This window comes from Rhinolophus sinicus, chromosome 15 (assembly GCF_057876585.1).
Source record: "Rhinolophus sinicus isolate RSI-liver-muscle chromosome 15, RSI-T2T, whole genome shotgun sequence".
Classification (NCBI taxonomy): domain Eukaryota; kingdom Metazoa; phylum Chordata; class Mammalia; order Chiroptera; family Rhinolophidae; genus Rhinolophus; species Rhinolophus sinicus.
Genome location: NC_142515.1, coordinates 49,504,644 through 49,525,942, shown reverse-complemented (window position 1 = coordinate 49,525,942; position 21,299 = coordinate 49,504,644). Strand labels below are relative to the sequence as shown.

Below are 21,299 nucleotides of genomic sequence, written 5' to 3'. Positions count from 1 at the left end.
GAAGGCAGGTGTCATCATCTATCTGATAGGTGCAGTCACACAAAGGGGTGCAGTAACTTCCTCAAAGGCACACAGCAAGTTGCTGGGAGTTGCTGAGACCAGGACAGGGCTCTTGGATTTAGGGGTTTCTCTTACACAATCTTTTCCTACCTCCCTTCTCCACTGGAGCTTTCTGGGCTCTGTAGTCCCCCACCCCCAAGTTGGGGCTGTGTCCCACCCACCCACGCACCGTGGTGGTGGAGGTGAGGCGGCGGGACCAGATGGGGCACTGGTCTGTGGCGGTGACAGTCAGGGTGTAGCGGCCATGGCAGATTTCGTAGTCCAGTTCCTTAGCAGCACTGATGACGCCCTGGGGAAAATATGGAGGGAACAAGGGTGGATTGATGGGTAGTGCGTCAGGGCGACCCTGGGGACCAGCTCCTTCATGGGGCACCCCCTGATTACCCCAGGAGATAGTCCCCGACATCCTGGCCATGATGGGGAGTGCTTGTTGCCACCCCACCTAGCTGTTCATCCTCTCTCCCTGGCTGCCCCCTCGGCCCGTTTCCTCCCAGACGCCATCTTTGCTCTGCCCCATCCCCCAGGAGGTCACTGAGCTCCCCTCCATCCCCTTTAGTCAGCTGACCCTCTGCTTCAACCCCACCGTCAGCTGCTGACCGTGTGTTTGTTGATACGGAAGGTGTCTATGATGTTGCCCGCAGTGATGGCGTAGATAACGGTGCCATTGGGCCCCTCGTCCAGGTCTAGTGCCTGAACAGTGACGAGGCTGGCATTGACCGTGTCCGGGCCCTCATCCAGTAGGATCTCGTAGTAGGGCTGCTGGAACACGGGTGCGTTGTCGTTCTCGTCCACAATGGTCACGTACACGTGCGTGGTGGCCTGTGGAGAAAAATGTGGTCAGATTCCTTGATCAGTTGGCTAGAAGGATTGAAGTGGAGTCTGCTGGATATTCTCCTAGGCTGAACTCACTCAGTGTGGTCCAACATGGCGAGGGAAAAGGAGAAAAACGAGAAGGAGGGAAGTCATAGGTTGGTAGAGGAGGAAATCGCAGAGGCTTCACCGAAAGCCAAGCTAGGTAACTGCTTAGGTCCACGATGGCATTTGTACCACTGCGCTTATATCCATGCCCATGGCAGACATCACTAATCAATCATGGCACTGCTGTGGCCAGATGCAACCTCAGGATCCTTGTCAGCCCAGTGGCCTAGTGATTAAAGTTGGTATATAAGGTGAAGGCCAGTAACCTCCTTTCCACCCTGAGCCCACAGCTTTGAATGGGCCAGGGCCTTACTGACCCTGGGCCTCCATTCAGATTACAAAAGGCAAGAATGTGATGTATTCAACCCAACACAGTATTTAAGCTTCACCCATTGTTCATGTAAATGCAAGAAATACCTATTTTAGCATTTTTAAGAAGGAGGACATTGGATTTGGGGCAATTTCATGGGCAGAACTTGTTAAGCTGTGAAAAACATAGCTCCCAGAATATGCTTCACTGAAAGACCAGTTTCTGCAGCATGTTATCCTGTGATTGGCCATTTCTGGCTGCTGCTTGGTCCATTTGGACCACACGTAATATTTAGCCAATTGGAACTCAGTGATCAGCCCGAAGCAGAAATGGTCGATGTGGCACTTCACAAGCCGAGTAGATAAATGGAAGAGGTTAACCTTCCATGTCCTGGTATTCTCTGTCCTTCGCCTCATCCCCCCTCCACTCTCTGCTTCTCCATCTGAGGGAATGTTTCCTGTGGACGGCCTTAGCTGGGCTCCCTTACCATCTGGCTTCCAGATGGGTTTGGCCAACGGGAGGTCCTGGGAGAAGATGGGAGGAGGGAAGAGAGAGAAGGGGTGTTTCCTCCTTTCCTCACTGTAGTTCTGCCAATGGCTGTGTTTTACCTGCTGGGTGACACCTTTTCATAGCTCCAATTCTCACTGGGCTCCAGTCACCTCACCTCCTCTTCTTGTCCTTTTGGACACACGGGTGGTAATGGCTTCCTGCAGATGCTAGCCTGAGGGTGCTTCACCAGCTCTCTGTAAACAGGCCCTCCATTAAACTATCTTCAGTTGAGTGTGCCATCACGTTACTATGCGGCCCCTGACTGATACCAACCATTCCGTCAGCACAGGAGCACCACCTTCCAGGAAAGGAGCTGGAGTCCAGCCTCACTGATATGGGTGGTGGTCTTGACATTTCCCCACCTTCCCAGACTTCTGGAAGTGGGTCTAACAATCTTGCAGGGACTGGGAGTGCGGGGTGTTTAAAGGAGCTGCTCCATGGAACCTCTTCTTTCTGAGACCAGGCCTGAGCTTGAGAGGGGAAGGTAGGTCTGACTTCCTCAGGCCTCTGGAGTCAGGAGCAAGTCGTGTCCCAAAGGACCTCTCAGCTGAGCCCTTCCTGCCCTGGCGTTGAGGAAACAGTGCTTGAAATGTCTGCACCATGCTCAGACCTTGGGAAATGCCTCTCTCTCACCTGGCTGCAAACCCAGGAAGCTCAGTGGGTGGGAAGTGTGGTGGGGAGGGAGGAAAGGGATGGGAGAGTCACAGACTGGCTCAGGGTCCGAGCCTTCTGGGGAAGGCTTGGAAGTTGCCCTCCTCCCCCTAATCCCAGGCTTTCCTCACCTACCATCTAGGCCTTGGGGCAGAGGGAGTGTGGTTTCAAGAGTAGTTTGGGCAAGGCAGGCCAGGAAGGGATGGGGGGATCCGCCCTTGAGGGACCCCACCTCTGCCAGAGGATGGCTGGGTGGGAAGAGGGCTTAGTACCCACTTGATTTCAGTTGGCTTTGAATTTTCTCTGGGTGGAAGACCTTACACTCTTCCAGCAGGAAGGGCCCTGGGCTGTCCCCAAAGGGGCCACAAGGTCAGGATCATGACCAAGGATCTGGGTTATGACTTGGAAGTCTCCGGGGCTCCCATGCCAGGGGGCTTCCCTGGCTCCAGGGGGCCTGGGCTTGCACAAGCTCACCTAGTAACAGCATAACACCCACCCTTCCTCTGTTGTAGCCTTTCCTGACCCAGGAGTGAGGGCTGAGAACTATCAGAGAACCTTTGACTTGGATCAGGGAACCCATGGGGTACCCAGAATTCCTGGCTACCCTTGAGTCCCAGTACCCTGATTCTTGACACAGATGAACTTTGGCTATCCTCTGTCCTTCAACCTGGGAGTTGCCTGCGAGCCCAAGATCCTTAATGGGCCAGCAAAGCCCCTGGGAGCTTCAGCCAGGCTGGGGTAAACTGGTGCTATGGCTATGCCCTCTTTCTCCCCCAATCCCTGGCCCTAGCCACTGTCACCTCCACTCCTCCATTTAGGGAGTCAGTTACTTATTCATCAGTTTGCCCTTTTAGAGAAGAGTGCATTAGACATCCTCTCCATGCCCAGTTTTGTGTCAGGGACTCAGAAACATCAGGGAGAGGCCCTCATCCCTCAAAAGCTCATGGTGTAACTCAGAAGGGCAGATGAGCACAGACGAGATCAACTGGTTGGTAACCCCAGCCCTGGTGTGATAGCTGAAGGGGGCGTGGCCAGTAAGGACTGTGGTGGGGACCCTCAGGGGAAGTTCAGGACACTTTGTGAAGGGGAAGGACTTGAGTGGAGCCCTGAGGGATGAGAAGACTATGGAGGGGAGAAGAGACATCGCCACTGGTGCCAGTGTGCTGAGTGGGGTGCAAGGGCACTAACGGTGGGGGTGTGTGGAAGTGTCCTGAGGATGGATATCCAGGCTCAGGGAGTAAGACGGTGTAAAGCGGGAAGGGAAGCTGGGGCCCAGACGGAGAGGAGCATTGATGATTTTCTTTGGGACACACGACTGTTGTGTACACACATCCTAGTGTAGGGATGCGTTGTGTGCTCCTGCACCTGTGCTACCTCTGTGTGTGGTATGCACGTGCAGAGAGTGTTGCATGCTCTGGAATCTACAGTCAAGGCTGCTTCAACTTACCTAGCTCTTTACAAAAGTACGATTTCTTTCATTCATTTCATTCTGCCACACACCACGCCCTGGGCTGGGTTGGGCTGGAGGATGTAGGGTACAAGCCTCTGCCCCCAGACAATTCAAAGGCTGGTGGCTGAGGGCAGACACAATCCATGATGACCACATGCTAAGTTACACAGATACACTTCTCTAGCTGTGCAACAATACAATCCTCTCCAAAGAGGAAGGGGCGGGGGAGTCGAAAAAGCTTTAAACTGGAGTCAACTGGAGCTGACTCTCTGAGACAGTAGTAGCTGGCTCCCTTACGGTGCGAGAGTCAGCCGGTAGCCCCTCCCGCGGGGCCCTATGGAGCAGCGGTGCCCCTTACGGCCTCCTGGGGGCGCTGCGGGGGAGGGGCTGAGTGGGCAGCTCTCGGGCTCCAGACGCTTTCACTCGCTTGCTCCGCACTTACTTCACTCACTCGCAGGGAGGTTTCCCGGCCGGCTGCCGCATCTGCTCCCTGTGTACCAAGAGTTCCCCCAGGGTGCCCACGGCCCCGCTCCCACCGGGTCACGCTAGACGCTGCTGCGCCCGACGGCTTCATGGGCGTCCCCCCAGTCCCGGAGGCCAGCGGCCAGCGCTGGGGGCCTGTGCTCTTCGCTCTCTTCCTGGCTGCTTCCCGAGGTAAGGTCGATCCAGCCTGGGCGCTGGGGCAGAGCACCCGGAGAACACAGAGGGCGGGGTGGGGGGGAGTAATCGGCCGGAAGGGGCACCCTGGGAGTCCCCTTCAGCAGGGAGGCTGCTAGGACCGCTTGGCAGGGTGCAGCAGCGTCTCTGCCAAGTGCCCTGGCTGGATGGTAGGAACAGTTTTATGCTCTGACCGTTGCCCAAGCCGCTGCCTATCCATCCCTTCCCTGCCCAGAGCGCACAGGGCGAGAGTGGCTTCTGCAGAACAGGAGATGGAGGTGGTGGGTACAGCCCCCTTGTGTTTTAGTGGATGCCACTGGCGTTTGACACCCATGGCATCTCCCTGCCCCTCCCGCCTCAGGGTTCTAGGATCTCACAGGCTGAAGGTTCTGTGCCCGGTCCCCTGGTGACACTCCTGAGTCAACATTGGTGGGCACCTGTCGTGTCCTTATCCTGAGGGTCCCAGGGCTGAGAGTTGAGTGGTCAGCTGATTCCCGGTATCATAGAGAAGCTGAGCTCAGGGACCCATGTGGGGCACTGGGGAGAATGTGGGACACTTTCCCAGCTCTGGCATGAGCGCCTTCTGGGTCCTTGGATAACTTATGGCATCTTTCTGGCCTCAGTTTTCTCAGCTCAAACACAGAAGCCCTAAGCAAGGAGGTGCTGCTATCTTCTTTTAAAGTCCGGACTGTTACAACTCCAGGTGATATCCTGGCCAGGATGCAGGGGCTCCCATGGGGAGGGCAGACGTCCTCGTACCCATAGCCTGGCCTCTGCTTCTTGCCTGCCCAGAACTAGAGAGGCTGGATCTCAAGGGAAGGGGTGGGGGGCAGTCAGCCTGTGGAACTAAACTTTGTGGGGAGGGCCCAGGGAAAGTGTGAGTCACGCAGGGAGTCAGAGGGAGGCGGGAGGGAGCTGGGGGGCTTGGCACAGGGATCCAATGGGTGGGTCAGAAGAAGAGACAAGAAAGAGGGAAGGACAGGGTAAGAGGCAAAAGAGGAGGCTGACAGAACCTGGAAAACACCTCAGAAACAAATGGGTGCCTGCAGGCAGCATGATATCTCAGTATTTGGAGGCTGGCCTGGGCTTCTGATAAGGATGAAGGAGCCCACACCCCAGAGACAGAGCTGCCTACTCCCCAGCCTGGATGCTCCCCAGGGTGACAGTCAAGGCTGGGAAGGGGGCATTCTTGGCACCAAGGCCACAACAGGACATGGCTTCCAGAAGGAGTAGGGGATGGTGGCACATAGGAGGCCAGTACCCGAACCACTACAGACCACCTGCCCTGCCCTATCCTCCCCAAATGACCCTGAAAGGCCCTTCTGTTTTCTTACCCCTCTCATGCCCTCCCCTAGCTGGGCTACTCTCTGTTCAGCAGCCCCAATTTGGGAAACTGAGTTCTGGAGAACTAGGGACCCAGCTTGCAGAGCAGCCAGGAGCAGAGAGGCTCAGAGCCCCTGGCTCCATATTATCTACAGAGCCAGGAGCCTTCTCCCCCAGAGGTCTTGGCTAAATAGCTCTTCCTAAATAGCTTGGTACGCCATCTCTTCCTGGGCCATCTCAGAGAGATAATTAAGGCTCGAAGCAGCTTTCCATGGAAAGGAGTCTGGAGAAATCTTAGTTTTGAACTACTCTGAGACTCAGTACTCTTAACTGTACTATGGGCATGCGAATGAATATGCACCCTCCTGCCTTGTGCAGTGCACAAGGGACACGGCAGGTGGGAGGCCTGGTTGCAGACGTGGTCAGGAAAGTCTGTGAATTGGAAAGACCTGCCCACGGGTCAGCTAAGGTGCTAGGTTGCCCTGGGCAGGATTGCTCAAGTCAAAGTCTGTATGTCTCGGAAGGTGAGAGGCAGGTGGCTGGCGTAGGCCTGTTCTCTAACTCTTATGGTTGGGCCAGCACCCAGGAGAATGGTGGTGGTGAATATGGTGCTCAGGAGCCCAGAAAAAGTTGGGCTCCTGGGTGACATGGATGGAGGGAGGCACGTAGGGAACCAGGAACCAGCAGACCCCAAGGGAGGCTGAGTCTCGCCTTCCACTGTAGGCATTCCTGGAAGCTGTGGAAGTTATCGTCCTTGCCATATCCCCAGAGGAGGACCCAGGATTCCCAAACTCTGGGACTAACACATGGAGGTACACTGGGGCCAGGGAGGGGACACCCCACCTTCCCCTTCATGCTAAACAGGACTGTAGGGCCTTGTTGAGTAACCCAATGGCGCAAGCCTCTGATGCAGCAATGGTCAGCTCTTAGGAAATCCATGACCCTCTGCCAAGACGCCATGGGCTGAAGAGAAACAGCCTTGAAGCCAGCCCATGGGTATGAGGGGACATCTACCCAATGCCAGGAGCACCAAACAATACCGGTGAGCCCCTCACTGAGCTGGGCTGGTTGCTCCTGTTTCTCTCCAATCAGGGCAAAGGTCCCTGCTGAAGCCTGACCTCCCTGGGAGAGGTCAGGGGAGGTGCAATGCGGGGAAGCTGCAAGAGGCCACCTCCCTGTATGCGTCCACCCAGGGAGTCAGAGGCCAGAGCAGATGGAGGGAAGGAAGGAAGGAAGGAAGGAAGGAAGGAAGGAAGGAAGGAAGGAAGGAAGGAAGGAAGGAAGGAAGGAAGGAAGGAGGGAAGGAAGGAAGGAAGGAAGGAAGGAAGGAAGGAAGGGCTCCTTGGTGCCCAGCTGGCCTATTGGCTGTGACCCCTTCAACCAGCACTGGCTAAGCCCCACATACTGAGCTTGAGCCCCCAGGTTTTAGGCAAGGTCTTCATCCAGGAGCAGGGGAGGGTGAGCCAGGGGTCAGCAATGCAGTTTCTGATGGACCCTCAGACCCCCTTAGTAGCGCAGGCATGCCCAGCACCTTCCTATGGCAGCCTCTGTGGGAATGGCAAAGCAAGTGTGTGCCCTACGTGCCAGGGCTTCCTATACAGGTCCATTACTTCACAGTTTGGCTTTGAGAGTCAGTCAGACCTAGGTTTAAATCCCAAGATGGCCATCTATTGCTCTGTGACTTTGGGTAAGTGATTCGGTATCTCTGAGCAAGTTCCCTCCTCTCTCAAATGGTGGTGATGATGGTACCTCCTTCAGAGGGCTGCTGTGCCAACTCAGTGCACAAATGCTTAACACAGTGCCTGGCACTTGGTGAAAGATGTGGAGTATTGTGCTGTGTCTTGGCTTTTGGAGGCTACATCTGAGCTCCTTGCTGCCGACAGGGCCCTGCAGAGTGGCCGGGGCCTGGGAAGGCATTGACTGGTTTCGCTGGGACTGGACTCTCTAGGAGCCTGGAGGTCTGTCTGAAGGATGCACAGGCTAGGTCCAACCACCTGTGGCATCAATAGGCACTTAGTGTCTGAAATGTCCATGGAGGTACCTGTGGATTCTCCTCCTAAAATTCCCCAGAATGGGGACTTTGCAACTTTCAGGCAAGTGGGGTCCAGAGTTTGCTTGACTCAATGGGGTCTTTTTTTGCAACTGAGCTTTACATTCAGCCGTTTTGCTTTGGCTGACCATCCCAGAGAGCAAGACAGGGGCCACCCTCATGCCTGTCATTAAGTCAGTAATGAAACTGCTCTGCTACTGATTGAGCAAGCCCAGTTCCTTTAACCTTCCTACACAGGACCTCATTCCCCATGGGGACCTGGGGTCAAGTCCTGCCTCTGCTGCTCACTCATTGTGGGACCATGAACATGCACTCCCCCTTGGTGTGAGCCATAGGCTGGGTGATGTGGTCTCCGCGAAGCTGCCCACTCCCTCCTGAAGGGTAGTTCTGTGATAGCATTTCCTAAGCTCCAGTCATTTGCTCATTACCTTTGGGATTTCTGCAGTGTATGGCTGTCATCGTATGTACTGATTTCTTCTTTAAATCGACTCATTCTTTTACTGAAGTAAATAGATTTTAAAAGGAAACTTTATATCACTGCCATAAATGGGAAGCCAGTATCACTTGCCATAAATAGAACAAAATCATAAAAGTACGTAATAGGAACACCAAATAAGGGTATTAAATTCTACTTGGAAACTATAGCCTGGGGAAGGTGCCACGCCTGAAACCTGCTGTCCCTTGAAAAAAACCAAACCAAAACAAAGCAAAAACCCCAAACCAAACCAAAACAAATGACAAAGATGTTTTGAAGTCATACTGGCATCAAACTTATCGGACTTTGACATAATCACGACTGAAAGCACCGCAAAGAGACTAACCTTCTCTTTCTGTGATTCAACGTATTGGAGGCTGGAAAACGACCCGTGCTGTAGACGCTGTCAGCTCCTCTCCCTCACCACAGAAGCAGACCCACCACTGTAAGGGGCATTAGCTGGTGGCAGGGGATGGTTCAGCTCTCCCGGAGGAAGGGAAAGAGGACAGCGTTTCCCATCCTTAGACGCGGCACAGAGCCAGAGGGCCTCTGTGGGCTTCTTCCAGCCCTGAAGTCTCCCAGCCCCTGTTATCTTCCCCTAATAAATACAGCGGCTCCAGCCAGGTCCTTTCCTATGTGGGCCCAGCTAGCCACCCCAGTAACCACAGTGGGAGAGGGAGCTTGTAGCCCTACTTGCAGGGGCCTAGCCCTCATGGGCCAAGCCCCTGTCCATCTGCAACAAGGAGGTGGGGCCTCCAGTCAGTCCCTGGCCACTTCTCTACTCTAGAGGGCAGTCCCTGGCACCAGACTTGTAGAGCCAGACTACCTGGGGTCAACTCCTGGCACCACTGCTTACTTTTCATGAGACGCTGTGCAAGTTCCTTAACCTCTCTGTGCTTCAGTTTCCTCCTCTGTAAAATGGGGATGAGTACCTACCTCACCGAGGAGGATTAAATAAGCAAACCCATGTAAAAGTGACTAGAATGATACCCCAGCACAGAGTAAGAGCCAGCTGCTACTACCGCCACTGAGCCTCTTGCACTGAGGGTAGGGCACAAAGACACTTGAACCTGAACCTGAGAAAGTTTTCACAGCACAGGATCTTGAGGGCAGCAGGCTGTCGCTGGTGTCTGGGCTGCACACAGTCGTCCTTAGGAAGGGCCTGGAGGAGTCTGGGAAGGAGTCATCCAGAGACGCATCCACTGGCAGGGCCTCTGGCCAGCTGCCCAGGCCCTCCCCAGGGAGGCGTGCCGGCCTCCAGCCTCCAGCCCCGGATGCCTGGATACTTTCCCAAGGTGCTGGAAATGCAGCTTCCTCCAATACAGCCTGGTTTCCCCTTGCCGGACTCCTTGGTCCGATGTGAATGGACACTTCCTGCGGGGGGCAGGTATCAATAAACACATCTGAGATGCCCTTTGTCCTCGCTGGCCACAGAGCCCCAAGGGTGGACCTGCTGGCTTTAGGCCCTCAGCCCCTCACCCCTGGGGCGCTTCCTGGAGCTTAGTGCTGGCAGACTCCGTCCTGATTGGTCCTTGCCTCTGTTTCCCTCTGTGCTCTGCATGTTGATAAAGACGGAGGCTGGCCTTTCCCTGTACCCTCCATGGACTATCCTGCGGGACAAGGCCTGGCAAGGAGCTGGAGACCAGGTCCATGTCTGTCTGGGGTCCGCTCTGAGGGCGAGGGCCAACCATAGCAGGCGATCAGTAACTGTTTACTTATAGCCCCTAGAAGTTGCACAAAGTTCAGCTGTTTGGGTGGGGCCTCAACCTACTAAACAAGCTGCAGACCTACCTCCAAAGGCTGGGGCGTTGCCTTGGCAACTGCTAGCTAAGCTTCTGCCCCGTCAGGGAAAATACACAAGCCTGCCCACACCCACACACACCCATCCCGTGCAGGCCCACAGGGTTTCGCAGCAGCCTGTGCCGAGTGGAAAGAGGTGAAGGTCACGAAAACTAGCGTCCTGCCATGAAGCCAGACAAGCAGTCCTTTCCCCTGCACTGGAACAGAAGCTTTTTTACCAGAGGCTGAGCCCACCTGTGGGCTCAGCTAGAAAGCAGAAGCAAGACTAAATTCTGAGTGGATGTCCCTTATAGAACTCTGTACTCCCACGGCCTCTCTGCCTTGGGCCCGATTCCTGTTAGGACCTTGGTAAATATTTGTGGAATGCAAGAATGATGTTTTCAGTTTGGGCCAGAGGCAGGGTTATGTGGAGAGCAGTCAATTCCAGGTCAATTCATTCTCTGAGTAGCTGGAGGATGAAGTGTCAGCCCTGTCCCCTGGAAGGATGGGGGCTCTTCCTGTCTACAGTCTAGTGTGTCCAAGGAGCTCAGCCACACAGGGCTGTATGGCTCTGGGCAAGTTGCTTGATTCCTCTGAGTCTGTTTCCTCATCTTTAAAGTGGGGATACTAATATCTATGTCACGGGAGTTATGAGAATTAAATGAGTTTAAAGTGCTCAGCAAGTTCTACTACGTAAGTACTCAACACCACCTGTGGTTGTCTTTGTGGCCCATTTCTTGTCCCTTCCTCTGCTCGGAGGAAAGACAGACTTTCCCTCCCGCTGCAGCATTTCAGAGCTAGAGGGGGCCTAGGAACTTGGGGAATCTTCTCAGATAAGATGAATACAGGGAGGCCCAGAGAAGGATGGGAGCTGCCCAAGGGCACACAGCAGGGGCTTGGCTAACGAGGGAGGGGGCCCAGGGATCCCACTGCCCAGACCAAGGTTTTATAATAATCCCGAGACTGGGATTTCCCAGTTCCTAGCATTCTTCCTCCAGGTGCTCTGTCTCCTTACCTAGTGGCGGGTAGGGACCTGAGCCCCTGAGGAACACAATGACGGGATGGCTCCCTCCTGGGCACAGGCTCAGGCCCGGGGTTATTTTCCTGTCCTCCATGCTCTCGGCCACCCTGGAGCCAGGGGCCTTCCTCCCCACCCACTCTCCCGAGTCTCTGACAATGACGCAGGTGCCAAAAGGATCTGCTCCTGACAATAAGCAACATCCTCCTGCCAAATAACTATAATTCCAGCTGGGCTATATATATCCATGATAACGTGCGCGTGCGCAGCTCTGGATGGAGCGGGGCCTGTGCACTGTTTTCCCCGACACCATGCCCTGGAGTGTCCTCCCAAGGACAGGCTGTCCTGGACCTCGATCTGGCTTGAGTCTCAGATACAACAAACGGGTTGTCTCCCGTCTCCCTAGAACGAAACCCTGTGGACCCAGGCCTGGTCCTATCTGGCCCTTTTGCTGAAACTGAACACTCTCCCCCGCCCTCCAAACCTGAATCCCAGCTTCTTGTTTTTTCCTAAAAGGGGAAGAGGTCCTTCTGGGGTGTGTGAGGGGTTGGGGTTGAGCAATGCCCCTCCCCCCACTATCTCTGAACCCCAGTTCTCTCTGTGCCGCCCTGTGGGTTTTCAAGGAGATTGCCTCTAGGGCTGAAAAGCCCCTCCCTACTGCTGTCTGGGCAATTCTGTAGTCACTCCCACCGTTGCTTGGACCCTGAGGGCTCTGGGCTGGAATCCCACACTGAGGGGTGCTCCCACCCTGCCCCATATGACCATACTGAGCCCCACGGTGCCTGCATTTCAGCCCCACCCATCCGCACCTCTGGCCCCCCCAGCTCAGCTTTGTGCTCCACCTCTTGCTTCCACCTTACTCCACTCTACCTACCCTGCAACCCCGTCAGAGGTATGACCCTGGCCTCGACTGAGCCAGCCCTCCTGAGAGCCCCCAAAGTGTGTGCATTCCTGTATATGCTGCTGCATCTGGATTCAGCCCCCAGCCTTGGGGTAGCTCTGGGGCTGGAGGTGATGTTGGGAAAAGGGAACACAGGGTACCAGCTGGGAGAGGTGCTGGTGAGAGCTGCCACGTGGCATGCTGGGGACCCGGAACGCAGGACAGGGATTACCATAGGTCCACTCTGTGGGAGGGTTTTTGTTCTTCTTGGGAGCAACTGGGAGGGGCCTTTCCCTAACCACTTCCCACCTCCAATTACTGGCACAGCCATTTACTGGGCCCACACCCATGAGGCACAGGCCTGTGAGGGGAGTCCAGGCTGGCACGGACAGAGGCAGGGGCACAGCTGGGGTATCTGGGGCTGCTCTTCCCCTGGGTCTTCTGAGAGGGTAGGAGCAATGGGTTGGCAATCAGAAGAGACTCGGTTAGTCCCTGCTCTGCCAGGTTTCCACTGGGGACCTTGGGTGGATCATCTCTCTGAACCCGAGGGCCTGGGCAGTGGAGTTCCTCCCTGGCTAGCCCAAGGAGCCAAACTCATGGATCACAAACTTAAATGTCCATGGGGCCAAGCAAATATGGTGAGAGAGTAAAGCAGGCCAGATGGAAACAGGGAATAGTGGGGATTGTGAAACACTGGAACACCAGTGCCCTAGCTAAACGGGAGGCTGTTACTCAGCTCTAGCTGATGATAGCCTTGTAGGAAAGCTGGTTTTGTGTTAATATGATTTTCAAAGAAAAGCTATGAGGCAAAATTTTCATATCAAATTTCTGGCTTTCAGAAATGTTAGCAATCTCACACACACAAAAAAGTAAAATACTTTAAGGGTCAAATAAAATATGTCTGAAGGCTAGATGTGGCCTGTGGGCTGCCAGTTTCTGAACTTTCTTTTCCAGTATAGTGTCTAATTGCCTGAGTTTAATTCTGGCTCTTGTATTATTTGCTGTGTGATCTTCAGTGAGTTACTTAACATCTCTGTGCTTCAGTTTCCTCATCAGTGAAACAGGGAAAAAAAACCCAACAATGCCTATCTTATAGGGTTGGTAGACATGTCCATAAAGCACTTAGCATGCCCCTTCTTCTTCTTCTTCTTCTCCTTCTTCTTTTCTTCTTCTTCTAACTAGATCCTGCTTTACCTGAAGCCCTCATATTCCATGTTCTGAGTTCATACCCTCTGGAACTTTAGGCAAACCACTTTTCCTTCTCTGCCTCTATATTTGTGCCTAAAAAGAAGACCAACATCTTTCCAAAGAAGTTCTAAAATTCTTGCTCACCTTGGCAATGACTTTCCATAAATCTGGGACTCCCAGACATGGCTCCCTCAACATGTGGGTGGAATGGCTGGGAGGCTATGGTGTGTGTATGTCTTCCTTCTGGGGCCTAAAACCACGCTTACTGACATATTCTTTGGGGCAATGGCTTTGCTGCTTCCCCACACTCTGCTTTAATTATGCAGGCACCCCAAGATTGGATCACAAGCTGTTATCAGCTATTCACCCCTTAGTGGGAAAGACTTCAAAGCTGGCTTATCACTTTATTGGGCAGAACTATTTTTCACTCCTAGGAACTGTTTTTTCAATTGCTGAAATGAATTAGAGACCCATCTAGCTCCCATGTCTCAAGCACCAACTGGGTCCCAGCAAGTCACTTTCAGAGTACTTCATGTAAATTAGTTGTAATCCTGGCTCAACTCTGGAGGGTGGATGTTTTCATTTGTTTTACAGTGAAGAGTCTGAGGCTCAGAGTTTAAGTAACTCATAGCTATTGGACATCAATGCAGACCGGTCCAATTCCAAACCTACACCAGGCTGCCTCCTTCCTAACTGGAGAAGACTTTCAGATCTGCACGCGGGTCCCATGCTCTCACAACAGCGGGGGGAGTGTCTGGAGGAGGAAGTGTTTTCTTGAGTTTCAGGCCATGGCAATGAAAAGGACATACCCGTTTGGATTCTGTACATATTTCCAAACTTTCCTTCCCTGTTTGCCTGACCACAACAGCCCCTGAGAGGCCAATTAAAAGTAAACTGTCACTAATGTATAATCATCGTAGCTCCACTTCCTATGTCTGCAGAGGGCATTAGAGGTCACATCTCATGTTCGCATCTTTCCCTCTTTCAGTCTTTTCACAACTGTGTGCTGTTGCTGATAGTTTTCTCATTACACACATGAGGAAATTGAGGCTCACACAGCTAGACAGAGAAGCCAGGACTCCAGCCCTGGCATTCTGTTTCCAAGGGCCAGTGCTTTTAGGGGTCAACACAGTTAAATGTGGAAGGGTTGGGGTAGGATAAATGGGACCAGGGGTTGCTTCACTGGCCTACTGAAAACAAAAATAAACTAGGACATATGTCTAAGAAGACTGGGTGGCAGGCAGGTGCATGGATGAGGTAGCCTTTTATGCATTCCCTGTCCCTGTCCCCGAGACACTTTGGGTTTTCCTGTTTCACCACCACCAGGCCCAGGGCAGCCTCTCCACTTGCTTAAACCCTATCTGTCCATCAACTGCAAAGGCCCGCCCTCCTTCAAGAAGTCTCCTGAACATCCCCAGGAAGGCTCTGTCCTCCCTCCTCTAAGTGCCCTGAGGTTGGCACCGTTTACCCTTTGCCCTACTTTGTTGTGAATGTAGGCCTTGCCAGCCTAGGGAGGTTGTCATTTCCCAAGGGAAGGCCATGTGTGCAGCACGCACCTGGCACAGGCCTCACACACGATGGAGCTCCATTAGTGCTCACTGATGAGGAGGTGGGAAGGCACACTGGCTTCAGGAGTGGGAAGGGCCAAAGGTACGGATGACCCCAGAAGGGTGGTCCAGGACAGAACGCAGTCGCCAGACAGCCTTCCTGCTTCCTATCCTGCCTCCCACCGGACCGCGCTGGGCAGAGCCACAGAGCCTGCGGTTGTGGGGATGGGGTGGGGGTGGGAGCTGGAGCCAGGGCTCATTCTCCACCCAGGAGATGGACCCATGCTGGCTGGGGTCAGTCTACCATCTGTCTGGAGTCTCTGCTACTCCTTGGCCAGCTTTCCTGAGTGGGAAGCTGTCATGGCTCCTCCCACAAGGTCAGGGATAGAGCTGGTCGTGAGCAAATGAAGGCTCAGGGAAGTCAGCTGACTTGTCCGGGACCTGTGGCTGGGGAACCCACATCTTTGGAGCCCAAGGCCAAGGTCCTTCCTCACTCTGTAGGCACTGGGAGTGAGTGGTGTTGGCTCAGGCAGGTGACAGGTTCTCATCTCTCGGTGCAGGTCTGGTGGCAGCTTTCAAGGTCGCCACGCCATACTCCTTGCATGTGTGTCCTGAGGGGCAGAACGTCACCCTCACCTGCAGAATCTTGGGCCCTGTGGCTAAAGGGCACGACGTGACCTTCTACAAGACCTGGTACCGCAGCTCACGGGGCGAGGTGCAGGCCTGCTCGGACCGCCGGCCCATCCGCAACGTCACGTTCCAGGACCTCCATCTGCACCATGGCAGCCACCAGGCCGCCAACACCAGCCAGGATCTGGCCCGGCACCACGGACTGGAGTCTGTCTCTGATCACCATGGCAATTTCTCTATCACCATTCTCAACCTGACTGCTCTGGACAGTGGCCTCTACTGCTGCCTTGTGGTGGAGCTCAGGCACCACCACTCAGAGCAGAGGGTCCACGGAGCCATGGAGCTGGAGGTGCAGAGCGGTGAGGACCTCTACAGGGGACAGCCTGGGGGCGCTGTCCCTGAGGGATGGTGTGTGGTGCCGTCTGGAAGGGGGAAGCAGAGAGAAGGACAGCGTGGGGGTGTGGGCTGTGTGTATGATGGTGTGCTTGGGTGTGACCCTGTGCTTCTGCGTGTGATGCTATATGGGTGGCAGTGGCACTCCAGGGGTGTGTGTGTGAGGCGGGGTGGCCGTGGTGTGTGGAGCAGGAAGTCTCTCTGGTCAGCTGGGTGTGATGGAGAGGGAAGGTCTACATGGCTCTGTTTGTGACAGTGGGATTGTTCTGTTTTTGGGGAATATTGGCGAACAGTGTGTTTTTCCAGGACCATCAGCTCCAAGTCGAGTCGTTGTTTTCAATCTAGTTGTGGAGGGCGCAGCCCACTGGCCCATGTGGGAATCGAACCGGCGATGTTGGTGTTATGAGCACTGCACTCTAACCAACTGAGCCAACCGGCCGCCCCGACAGTGGGATTTTTTAATGGGAGAGGGTGTGAGAACTTGGGCTGGGAGTGTGGCTGTGCGTGACAATACCACAGCCGTGAAGTGTGATCTGGGTGTGAGTTGGTGAATGGTGGAATGGCTGTTATATGTGAGCGTGTCTGTCCAGGTAAGAGTGCAAGGGGTGGTGTACTGGACAGAGGTGTGGGCACGGGCTGGTATCCACATGCTCCTAGGATGACATGAGAATTGTCAGGGCATGCCCAGCTGTGTGGTGAGAAAATGCCTGTGTGTGTGTGTGTGTGTACACGCGTGTGCGTACAGGTCCCACCTGGGCCAGTGCTGCTAAGTGGACATGAGAAGCTGAGACAGAAGAGGGGCACTCCAGCCTGGACAAGCCTCACTGGCTTCCTGGGCCTGACACCTACCTAACGACCTTTCTCTCTGCTCCCACAGGCAATGAAGCACCATCCAAGTGCATTGCGTACCCACCTTCCCGCAGGGAGAGTGAAAGTAAGGGACATCCTCTTGCCCCTTCTGGGCTCTCTGTTCTCCTCTGTCCTCCTCCTGGACCCAGACCCTGTCCTAAACTCTGACCTCATCACCCCAAGCCCATGGAACCCCTCTCCTCCTCCCCTTTGCTTCCTCCTTCACCTGAGGCATTGGGCTGCAGCCCCCAGAAGTCCACTCCCCTTCCAAGGCCTAAAGCTTGAGAGTGTGGACTCCCAGAGCCCCTGCTCCTGACTCCCTGGGTGGGGCTGTATCCTGGCAGTGACCTGTGGCCAACGGCCCCATGACAGATACTGGGTGCCACATGCTGCTGAGCTTGTTTTCAGTGGGCTCCCCTCCTGCCCACCAGTCCTCTGCCACATGGGAAGGTTGGAGGACTGTGGGGTGTTCTCTTGGCTTGGATCAACTACTTAAAATTTCCTTGTTCCGTGCATGGTGGAGGGAGAAGGGAGAGGCACAAGAAGTGAACAGAACTCCCTTTCCTGGAGCCCCTACTATGTGCTAGGCCCTGTGCTAAGTCCTCCCAAGTACTGGCATTTCAGTGGATTCTCATAAGAATCCTGTGAAGCAGGCAGCACCATCTTTATTTTGCATACGTGGACATGGAGGCCCTGAGAAGTGCCTTGACTTACCCAAATTCACACAGCCAACAAAGGTAGCACAGCTGGGATTGTGCTTACTTCACCTTCTTCCCAGCTCAGGGGGACATGCAGTGCAGTGGGTGGCAGTCAGCCCCTGGTGTTTGCCCAGAAACGTGCCCTATGGGAGCACTTCTCTATGGGAGCACCAGGTGAAAATGCCCAGCAGCTTCTCCAAGCTGGCCAAGGGGCGATGTCTTTGGAGTGCCCCACTCTCTTGAGAGGAGAGGCTCTTGGCTTCCATAGCCTTCTATCCATCAGTATTTATGGGCATCGGTGTGGACCAGCCCCCGCCCAGGCTCTGGGGACACAGAAGTGCAGCTCTCCTCCCTGCCCTCCAGGAGCACGTGCATAAAGACGGAGCCAGGAATGGTAGCAGCTCAGTTACAGCCTCAGCCACACCCCAAAGGCTGCCTTGACTTTCTACTCAAACTCCTCTTTTTTTTGAACCAACAAGTCGACTAGCCAAGAACAAAATTAGAACACACATTTTGGTCTGAGCCAGGCCCACATGAACTAAGATCCTCTTTGGTTCAAGCCCGTCCTTGCACAGCACAGAGCTCACATGTCACCCAGCACCAAGCCACGGCTGTCCTCACTTCCTCCACCAGCGACTCCCTGCTGAGGGTACAGAGGGGCCTCTGAGCAGCTCCTTCCTTCCCACACAGCAGCCTCTCGACTGTGTGCACACGCGTGCCTGTGTACAGGCCAGGGTGAGCTGCACCTGGCAGGGTATTGAGAGTTCACTTCCCCATTGCTCCTTCCACTCTGAGCCACCCCCAGTCCCACTTCTTTCTCCTGCAGAACTCCCTTAGAGACAGTCACGTCTGCCACGGTCCTCACTTCACAGCTGAGGTTCAGGCAGGTGAAGGGACTTGCTCCCAGTCTCTCAGACCCAGAGCCAAGAGGAGATGCCAGAGGGCCTGATTCTCAGTGTGCACATGCTGCCTGCGTGCTGGGCTGCCCTCCCCTGTCAAGACTGATTTTCTGAAAACGACTTGTATGAGTTAAGTCTTTGGGGACAGGGACAGGAGATGCCAGAGGGGACGATGCTGGAGAAAGCAGGTACAAAATGGAGAGGAAGCGGAAGTTTTGTTCATTTTTCTTGATCTAGATTCTAGAGAAGCAGCTGTTGGAATTAAGGGAACAGAAGTCACCTGGGAAATCTTAGTAGTCTGGCTGATAAGAGCCCAAGGGTGAGGCAACCTTGAACTTGACTGTCAAAAATGGGTCAGGCTTCCTTGGTTGAGCACTTCTGCTCTCAGGTTTTAACATTTCCTTTCTCTCTAATTCATGGGGAGGGCAGCTTCACCCTGCGCCTTGTTTCCCTGAGCTGCTTACTGTCCACAGGGAATTGGCTTCCAGAGGGCCAGAGGGACATATTTGCTTCTGTCCCTGCTGTTGAGGGCAGGGGGATGGCTTCGATTACTTCTGATATCCCCTTCTAATCCCCTCCCAGACTCTTGGTTCTGGAGGTTTAGCGACTATAGCTGTGGTGGAGACTTGGCACTATGGCAGGCGTTGTCTCAGATGAGAAGCAACTCAGCTATAGTTTTGGGTGGTATTATGGAGGTTTTAGACAGCATGTCCATTCTCTGGGTACCACGTGTGCACTGAGAAATGGGAACAAGTGTGACCCTTTCCTACTAACGGGGTGGGGGGGCAAATCAGTATTTAAGGAACTGATTCAGGGATTAAAAACTCAAATGCCCCCAGGGCCAGGGAGCCAGTGAGTAATATAGTAAGGAGGGAGGGAGACTGTGGCTAGCACCCAGCTGCCAGTCTATAAGTGTAGTTCCAACTGCTGCATGCCAGGAGGGGGGCCTAGGGTTGCCAGAGCCACTACATTTTCAAGCAAACTTAGAAGTCCAGATTTTACATGAACTCTCAATTTCAAATGTTGAGTCCATTCTAGTGAAAGGCAGTCTGGTGAAGAGGTTAAGAGAACAGACCCTGAAAGCAGCCACATTGCTTCACCTCTCTGTGCCTTAGTTTTCTCATCTGTACAACAGAGGTGATTATAATTGCACGTATTTTCCAGGTTGTTATGAGGCTAAAATGAAGTTCTATATGTAAAGTGCTAAGAACCATGCCTGGAAAGTAAGTGCTGTGTTAAATGCTGGCTATGATTACTTCCAATGCAGAAATCTAGGCCTGGCTTCCCAAGTCAATTCATCCATGCCCCTGTGCCAAGGCAGGATGACACGTCGATGGCAGCTGACAGTGGACACATAGCCTGTTTTCTAACGATTTAGAAATATTTGCCTGATGACCCAGGTGCTCGGTGGGTACTGGCCTCCGGGTACTGCCCTCCACTGCCACTAACCTTTGGAAAGATCCTCGTCCCCAGTCTCTTTAAGACAGATGCCTTGGTACCTGATCAGCTAATGATACTTTCAGCCAAGAAGCTCTTTGCGTTTTCCTCCTCTAACTGTGGCCCCAGTCTCCTCATGTCTTTGGGAAGTAGGAGGGTAGTTGGTCTGTGAAATCATCTGAAAGCCCCAGTCAGCCTGAAGTCAGGGAGGTTACAAGAGAGGAGTGAGACTGAGGAAGTTGGTGCCCTCGGAGCCCAGATTGCTGAGGGTCTGTGGTTTTTCACCGGAGCCCGGGGAAAGGGGCTGGGCAGCCATCTCCCCTCCCCTTAAAGCCACCTCCCTATTCCCCAACACTGCAGGGTGTTTTGGTTTGCTTTTTATCCAGCCCCCTCCCTGAGGAACCAGACAGCCCAGCTGAATTCCCTCCTGCACATATACCCACAGGGCACTACTGGCAAGCCTGGGACAGAGACCAGCTGAGCAGTTTGCCCCACCCCCCAATCCCACCCTGCTCTGTGAGGGCCTGGCACAGTCCTTGGTGCTGGCCTGGCAGCTGCCTCTGCCAGTGCCTGATTACCTCCCCAGGATGAGCCTGGCTCTGGATGGCTACCAAGCGGGGCCATCTCCCCACCCCGAGGTACTGGCTATGCTTGTAGGGAGGGGTGGAGAGCTGTGGTCGGGCTGGGCTCTGCACAGGAGCCCATGGCTTCTGAGGGCACTTGGGTCCACAGAGCTGCCAGCAAATCCCTGCTCCGCCCCCCAATCCCCCATCGCAGTGTTAACTCTCAGCCCAGGTTATAAGGAGACAGTCCTGATCCCCCGGAGGGGCTGCAGATGTAGGATCTTTGCCTGGCGACAGGAGTCAGGCTGGGAGGTAGGGCCCACAGGGAGCCCGACTTTGCCTTAGCGAGCACCTGACTACCTCATCAGCAGCTGCTTAGTAGCAGGCGGGAGGGGACCTGCTTTGAACGCTTTGCAGCCCGCTTCTCTGATAGTGCCCACAAAGAAGGGCCTGTGGTAGGGCTTAGAAATACTTAAATGTCTGAATTATAGAATGTTTTTACTTTCAATATTCCACGTCAAAATGCAGCCTTGCTAAGATCTGCGGGGGAGCGGGCTTTAATGTGAAGTGGAACTTGCTTTGTAATTAGCATAGCAACTGTTCCTGCACTAGTGGGTACTTCTAACCTGCCTGAAAACACTTTGTTCTCGTTTGCGGTGTGAACCAACCCCCTGAAAGCTTGTTTACACCATCGGGTTGTTTAGCAATACAATGATACAGGAACAGCCCTTATTCCAAATAAGTTGTGCAACTGACAACATTGAGACCACAGCACAGCCACCTTCCCAAAGCTCCCCTAGCACCAAGTTGACAGTTGACACTGTGACAAGATATGCCCATCTTCTGGGAAAGGCTAAAATTGGGAAGGAAATGCGTTTACGCTGGTTGTGGTTCTGAGCGTGCGTCTGTTCCAGCGAAAGTCCTGGAGTCAGCAGACGGACTGAAATAAAGCAAGGCTCTCACACTGCTGCTGGG

General features: G+C 54.0%; 2 protein-coding genes across 5 annotated transcripts in view; one reads left to right on the top strand and one right to left on the bottom strand.

Annotated features, from left to right (window-relative positions):
- The window catches only part of CDH23 (cadherin related 23), a 393,436-nt gene that overhangs the window by 33,078 nt on the left and 339,059 nt on the right, over positions 1 to 21,299 (bottom strand). For all 3 annotated transcript variants that reach the window (XM_088792050.1, XM_074339561.2, XM_088792049.1), the window contains 2 exons: positions 658 to 879; positions 230 to 349 (listed from right to left, as the gene is read on the bottom strand). In XM_088792050.1, coding sequence (XP_088648176.1) covers positions 230 to 349; positions 658 to 879 — 342 coding nt within the window. The remainder of the gene's footprint in view (positions 1 to 229; positions 350 to 657; positions 880 to 21,299) is intronic.
- Positions 4,223 to 21,299, top strand: part of VSIR (V-set immunoregulatory receptor) — a 29,609-nt gene continuing 12,532 nt past the window's right edge. Inside the window, exons 1-3 of one of the 2 annotated variants that reach the window (XM_074339567.2) lie at positions 4,223 to 4,592; positions 15,416 to 15,844; positions 16,756 to 16,812. In XM_074339567.2, coding sequence (XP_074195668.1) covers positions 4,511 to 4,592; positions 15,416 to 15,844; positions 16,756 to 16,812 — 568 coding nt within the window. In that variant the 5' untranslated portion in view covers positions 4,223 to 4,510. The remainder of the gene's footprint in view (positions 4,593 to 15,415; positions 15,845 to 16,755; positions 16,813 to 21,299) is intronic. The other variant, XM_019745850.3, reaches the window with a different exon arrangement.